The sequence below is a fragment of the Peromyscus eremicus genome, chromosome 12, assembly GCF_949786415.1.
Source record: "Peromyscus eremicus chromosome 12, PerEre_H2_v1, whole genome shotgun sequence".
Lineage (NCBI taxonomy): Eukaryota > Metazoa > Chordata > Mammalia > Rodentia > Cricetidae > Peromyscus > Peromyscus eremicus.
The window spans coordinates 60,388,235-60,395,734 of NC_081428.1; the positions used below are offsets into that span (position 1 = coordinate 60,388,235).

Genomic DNA, 7,500 nt, shown 5'->3' on the forward strand with positions numbered 1-7,500 from the left:
AATATGGGATATCTGTGAATATCGGCATTTCCTAATGATGCTCCTGTGACTCAGAATAGTTATTAAACTGGTCTTTAATCTGATGCTTACATCACTTCTTTCTCCCATGGCAAGCCTGGCAGTTCTTCAGATTTAGTGTTCCTGGAGCATTCGAGTGGAGAAAACCTAGAAATTCTGGTTATTGGTGGCTAATTGCTTTTTAGATGTCAGTAACTAACTCATGGGGCCTTTAAAACAGAAAAGCAAACAACATGTGTGTTGTCCCAGACCTGGTGTGGGACAGCCAGATTACATGACCTGGCTTGTGCTATCCCTCTCAAGTGGCAAAGGGGGACTCTCCAGGGAGACTGGGGACCCCAGAGTGGGAAGCTCAGCCTGCTCCCCAGAGCCTCAGTGTCTTTCCTGGTACTTCCTGGCTTTCAAAAGAGAGATTTACATGACTTAGGTTGGAGCTTTCCTTCCTAACACCCTTTCTTCACTGATTTCCTGTCTCAGGAACAGCTTTTCAAAGCGCTGTCAAGAACTGGACTGTCTGCCACTGCGTCTGCCTGGAGGGCTTCATGTCGGAACTCTGAATAGCTGTGTGCAATAGCCTTGCCTATTCGGATGCTAAGCACCCAAACTGGTCCTTGATCCTCTGCCAGCTCCCAGTCCAACATCTCTGCGGGTGCAGACACACCCTGTCTGAGAGTCAGAGCCCAATCAGGGCAGGGACGGAGAGGAGAGGGAGGACTCACTGTTCCAATGGATCCCAAAAGATGTTTTGATTCCGATGCTACTGTTCCCAGTAAGTAGCAAAACTCCCAACAGTGTGGCCTGGGGACAGCTGAAAGGGGCCTTAGTGACCAGATCCACTAATCATAACCTCGACTCTGTAGCTTATGGCTACCTGTGGCCCTGAGGAAGCTACACCCAGCAAATGATGCCTACCATCTCTTTATGCTTAAGGGACTTTGAATACATCTGTCTTTAAACCTGTTTATCTTACTGTTTTTTTTTTTTTCCTTCCTTTTTCTGGTTTTTTGTTTGTTTTTTTGAGACAGGGTTTCTCTGTGTAGCCCTAGCTATCCTGGAACTCACTCTGTAGACTAGGCTGGCCTTGAACTCAGAGATCTGCTGGGATTAAAGGTACTCGTCACCACGCCCTGGCTTAGTTTACTGTTTGCAATCTCTGGGTTGGTTTCTGACCCCTGAGGAAGATCTAGGTCTGCATAGAGAAGAAAATTAACAGGACTTGGGGGACTCAGAACACAGGCTGCTGGGAAATCACCACTTCACCCACCCCCCACCCAACCTAGCTTGAAGCTGGGGGCTGTGTGTGCTGCAAAGACAAAGAGAGAATTAGGTCCAGGGTCTTTAAAACAACGCTTTCACCCTCCATGGCAGCAGGAAGCGATACCCCAACATGGAAGAGGCCTGGATCCCTGAAGGAGAGGTGCCAAGTGTCAGCACAGCTGAGCCCTCCTCAGACTTTGTACCAATGAGGACAGCTTGGCAGAAATTTAGCCGTGGAGATTTGGGGACTGTTACTCTAGACTAGGCAAACACAGTGGGCTGGTGGGAGCTTGGGAGTGCATGCTGTTCCTAAGCCTCAGGTAAAGTATCTTAGATGAGGAAAAAATGGCACTGTGTTAATAAGAATACGGACTCTAAAACTAGTCAACCCTTTAGCTATCTGTATAGTGGTAAGGGATTCATTCTCTGCAGGTCTCACCTCCTCATCTGTAAACATGGCTTAGAGACGTGAGGAGGCCAGCATGGGATGTAATGAGATAATCTAATAAGATGTCTATTAACAGTACGGATGGTACTTGATGCTTAGCGAGAACTAAAATCTTAGCTGTCCCCTATCTAGTGACGGTCTTGGGCCTTATGCTCCACAACCTCATTGACGCTGAATGTGGAGCTAAGGCAAGAAGAGACCGGAAGTTATCCACCACTGCATGTTGTTGCACCGCATAATCTTGACCTCTCACAGGTCACTTGAGGCACTGGCAAAGAGAGAAGCCAACTCCATCGCCATCATGTCCGGGGTGTTGGAGGATGTGGCCCAGTCTGCAACTTCAACCCGACCTGTTCACCAGTCCTGTTGCTTCTTACTCCTAGTTACATGGCTAACCTGGTGTCCGGCCTCCTACTTCAGAGTATGGGAGCGGACAGTCCCATTTAAGGTACAGTCCTCCGGGCAGGGTGACCTTGAAGCCGTGTGTGAAAGGGGTCTAGATCCCTGAGCCACTGCTTGGAGAAGAAGCATCCACTGACCAGGAGACCTCACTAGATATATAGATAAGCAGGAAATAAACCAGAGCAAGTCTGCCCATTGTATACTTTAGGATTTGTTTTGTGTGAAAAGTTAGAAACTCCTGCTTGCTAATAACTTGCAAAATGCTTTCTAATTCAGGCACTTAAATTATTTGGGAAAAAAAAAAACAAAAAACCTCATTTAAAACAGGAAGCCAGGCAAGACAGCAACACCTATAACCCCAGCACTGGCAGGCAGAAGCAGGAGGATGACTGTAAGTTCAAAGCCTGCCCCGGGTGTATATCGTGAGTTGGAGGACAACCAGGTCTACATAACAAAATACAGTCATTAAAAAAGAAAAAAAACAAAAACAAAAAAGACTAGAGCACTAAGCTCGGCAGGCAAAGCACTCACCAAGCAAGAGTGAAAGCCTGAGCCTAGAACCCACACAGAGGCTGTCTGGTAGCTTCAAAGAAAATGGCCCCCAAAGGGAGTGGCACCATTAGGAAGTGTGGCCTTGTTGGAGGAAGTGTGTCACTGTGGGGGCGGGCCTTGAGGTCTCTTTTCAAGCTTCACTCAGTGTGATAGTCAGTTGACTTCCTGCTGCCTCTGAGATAAGATGTAGGACTCTCAGCTCCAGCACCAAGTCTGCCTGCACGCCACCATGTTCTCCGCCATGATGATATGGACTGAACCTCTCAAACTGTTAAGTGAGCCACCCCAATTAAATGTTTTCTTTATACAAATTGCCATGGTCATGGTGTCTCTTCAAAGCAATGAAAACCCTAACAAAGCCAGAAGTTGGTACCAGGGACTGGGGTATTTCTGTGATAAGCCGGACCATGTGTTTGTTTGGAGGAATTTGGACTTTGGTACTTTGGGTTAGGAAAGCGGTGGAATGCTTTAAGCACTCATTAATGGGGCATACTTGTAGGAGCCTGGAAGACAGTGGTGCTGAGTGAAATTTGATGAGGGGGGTGGGCAGCAGCTACCTTAAGAGGTTTCAGGAGAAGAATTTTAGTATGTTGCCTAGAGACCATTCTTGTGATATTTTGGTGAAGAAAATGGCTACTTTTTGCCTTTGTCTGAAGAGTCTGCCTGAGGCTAAAGTGAAGAGTTTTAGATTAATTCTGTTGACAGAAGATATTTTGAACAGCCTGGTATAGACTCCGTCATGTGGATATTAGTGGTAACTCTAATGAAGGTTTATAATGAAAAGGAAGAAGCTGAGCAAGGAAAAATATCTGAGGAGAAAAGGGGCACCAGAAAGTGGAATGCGGCTAAATCCTGTGTTCAAGGAGATAAACAGATTAAGAAATGGAATAAAGGGAGTGGTGACCTCAGGGCAAGATCCCACCCAGCTACATTTCCAACCTGTGAAAAGGAATTTAAAAAAAGTTTAGAGTTGATGTGGTGGGGCACACCTTTAATCCCAGCACTGGGAAGGCAGAGGCTAGTGGATCTCTGAGTTTGAGGCCAGCCTGGTCTACAGAGCAAGTTTCAGGACAGCCAAGCTTAGGCAGTGAAAGACAGAAAGCTGGTGAAGATGTAATTGAATGAGGGGGCAATGTCCAGCCCAAAACAAGCAGCAGAACTTGGTAGGTTGGGCCTCATGGTTCTGGCTTTAGAGTTAAGGATAGAAGAAAGGAGTTATGGAATAAAGCCGCTGAGGCCAGGCATGTGTCAGGGGCGTCCCTGAATGGAGGTCTAGTAGAGAGGCCATTGCATGAAGCTGTGAAGGTGAAGCCTGGACTGCTTTGGAGAATCCAAGATGTCAGAGATGCCAGAGTTGTAGGATACCTGCAGAGGAGAGCTGTTAACAGGGAATGGAACCAGTCCGAGAGAAAGAAGTGTGTTGCAGTCAACAAAGCTGAATGGAGTTAGAGATCTGAAGAGTGTTTTGACAGACACGGAGCTGCAGAGTTTGGAGTTTGTGTGCTGGTTTTTGGTCTTGCTTTTGTCCAGTATTTCCTCACTATGCTCCTTTCCCTGCATTTTGGAATGGTAATGTATATCCTGTGCCATTATATGTTAGAAGTATGTGACCTGCTTTTTGACTTTGATTTTTACAGGGGGATTATAGTTAAGAGATTGCCGTGCATCTCAGAAGAGACTTTGGACTTTGAAACAAGTTTAAGACTGCTATAGACTATGGGGACTTTTGAAGTTGGACTGAATGCATTTGTTTTGCATTATGATATGGCTACAAGTCTTTGGGGGAGCAGAGAGTGGAATGTGGTAGTTTGAAAGAAAATGGCCCCCAAAGGGAGTGGCACTATGAGGAGGTGTGGCCTTGTTGGAGGAAGTGTGTCACTGTTGGGGTGGGCTTTAAGGTTTCTTCTGCTCAAGCTCCCCTCAGTGTGACAGTCAACTTCCTGTTGCCTGCAAGTCAAGAAGTAACATTCTCAGCTCCAGCACCATGTCTAAATAAATAGGTCTCACAAGATCTTTATGTCTTGATACAACTCCGTGACAGCTCACTTTCTCACATGTAGGTCAAGGACAGAATGTGGCCATCATTAATCATTCAACGCCTAAGCCTAAGGTTTCCCCCAACTAGCCTTTCTGTGGGCTCTTTTTGCCACTCACCCGATACACGGGTTGGTCTGGTATCTCGGTGCCGTGTAGGAGAAAGGAGAGATGTCCTTGTCGACAAAAGACCCGAAACCCAACCGGAAGTTACTAGTAAGCTTCCTCATTTCCTCAGCAAGCTTGGTGCCCAGGCTCCGGATGTTGTCCAAGTCATCCTTCATGGAGAGGGAAAGGTCCATCAGGTAGTACAGGTCTACGGGATAGTCCTCCACCTGGCGCACCTGAAGCTGGAAGGTAGTCTGGTCACCTGTGATGACAGAGAGGTCACCCTCGTTAGAGGCCGTGTGACTTGCTGGGATAAAAGGGCAGATTCTCATTCCAAAGATCTTTCTTCCCACATGGGAGTAGTTATGCGGTAGAACACTTGTTTGACCTCCCCACACAAAAAAATTAAAAGTCTTCTTTGTCTTGGCTGATGGTGCACTACCAAAAAGAAAGGTTTTCTTGGAAGTGAAGAACAGGTGTTGAGAGAAGCCCCAGGTGGTCTTCTCCAAATGCTGGTGTCACTGTGTCTGAGGAACCGTAATGGTATCTGTCTCTCAGCAAAAAAGACCTCTGGGGAACTGTGAACACAGAACATGCCCATGCAAACTGGACTGAATATAGTCCACTAACACGCTCTAGAAAAGTTGTGTAACAGAAAGCAAAGGAATTAACAAGAGGAGTGACCATGAGTGTGAGCTGGGGGCGGGGTGGGGGGTGGGGGTGACAAAGCGGCTAAGCAAGACAGTAACTTGGGGCTGGGAAGACGGCTCCGTGAGTAAGAACATTTGCTCTGCAGACATTACGACCTGGGTTCAAATCCCCAGTACCTACATAAAATGCCAGATGTGGCCTAGCCTGCTTGTGACATCAGTATTGTGAGAGGCAGAGACAGCAGGGTCAAGATCACTGGGCTCTAGCCTAGCTCCAGATGTAGTGACAGACTTGTGTTTCATCTGCGTGTGTGTGTGTGTGTGCGCGCGCGCGCGCGCGCACACACACACACACACACACACACACACCACAGACCCAAGAATAGGAAGGCTTAGGAAGAAGGGTTCCAATGGAAGAGTCTAAAAGAAGGCAGTGGCGGGAGGTGGGGGTTGAAATTACCACAATTTATTAAGTATATGTCTATGAAAGTGTCAAAGAATATACACATATTATGTATAGAACATATATTGTATTGACCACTTTTAAAAAGAGCAAAAAGAGCAAAGACACCAACAAGAAGAGAGAAAGTGATCTGGGTTCTGTAGCAGGGCAGACAGCAGGTGTGGAAAGGGGGAATTAATTAAAGGGAGGCAGTGAGGAGACCTACTAGCTCACCCCCAGAGTTTGGAGAGAAGCCCAGGTTGGGAAAGTCACTGAGGGATAGAAATCCCTAAATCATGTCATCGTTTCTACACACAAATGGCCTAGGACTGACTTCAAAGTTCAGCTCACTTGTCTGCCTCAGCTCACCCGCCTGTCAGGGCTGCCAGGTGTCCTATTCGGCCCGGGGCAGAACTGCTCCCTAGCATCTGAAATTTGGGTTTGTGCTTTGTGTACTCAGAGATGCAAGAGCCAAAGTGCCCTCGCCACCACTCAAGGGGTCCACACTTGGTTGGCCAGGGCCACAGCTCAGAGAAACCCCTTGCATCCTGTGTGGCAGCTGGTCCCCCATAAGCTAAGTCCTGGTCCTTGCTAGACAGAATTCAATCCTCCATGCTTCCTCTCCTCCTCCCAATGGAAATAAGACATACTTCATAAGCGAGACCAGGGTGCAACCTGGACCTAGGTTTATTTGAGTATGAAAACAGTGATGCTCAGATCACCTATTGAAGCTGGGAAGCACTTCCGTGGGACAGCAGGGCTCCAGAATGATAAAAGTTTGCACAAATGAAGTGCGATGTAGTTGGAGTGTCGTGGCTGTTTCTCCTGACTTGTTTTTTTGCACGCACTGTTCCAGCTGCCTCAAGACTGATGTAGTTTGGGTCGCCTGTTGGTGTGAGCCTATTTTTAAAAACAATCATACAGTCTGACTCAGGCAGAAGCATATCCAAGATTTCTCCCCGAATGAATTCCAAACTGCTATAGTGTATCTCTGGCTCCCATCTGGCAGACACAGCAGGTCTTTCCATGGGATGGATGCCTATCATGGTGGGGGAGAAGTGGGGAGTAGGAAAGAACTTGGAGAAGGAAGGTGACCCCCTACTCCACAAGTAGCCCACTTTTGGCCTTTGCACAGGCAGGCAGACCACAGATGGACAGAGCCTCCTCTGTCCAAATCCGTGACTTCCTCACGGGGTCTGGTGTGCCCATCCTTCTGAGTCTCCTACGCCAATTTCTATCCAGAAGGTACTACTACCTTACTGAAGTTTGCCAATAATTAACACATGGAGAAGTGGCTTAGATTCAGGGAAGCTGAGAGGCAGCACCAGGCTTGGAACTGGGAGAGCCGGGTTTGAATCCACACCTGATCACGAAGGGCTCGCTGGCCCCCAGTTCCTTTCAACCTGTGGATTATTCCTGCTTCAGTGAAGAAGACATGAATCATAGTGGGGGTCAAAACCAGTTATGTACGTAAGTATCCATGCTCTCACACAAGGAAATCTTTGGCTCCAATGCTCCAAAAAGTTAAAAATTAAAAGCAATTTTAAATTAAAGCAATTCATATAGGGATTAAAAAAGAGACAGAAAGG

The 7,500-nt window shown here is 47.1% G+C and overlaps 1 protein-coding gene across 2 annotated transcripts in view; it reads right to left on the reverse strand.

Annotated features, from left to right (window-relative positions):
- Itgb5 (integrin subunit beta 5) overlaps window positions 1–7,500 on the reverse strand; it is a 117,325-nt gene that overhangs the window by 73,246 nt on the left and 36,579 nt on the right. For both annotated transcript variants that reach the window (XM_059277248.1, XM_059277247.1), the window contains exon 4: window positions 4,832–5,081. In XM_059277248.1, the coding sequence (XP_059133231.1) occupies window positions 4,832–5,081 (250 nt within the window). The remainder of the gene's footprint in view (window positions 1–4,831; window positions 5,082–7,500) is intronic.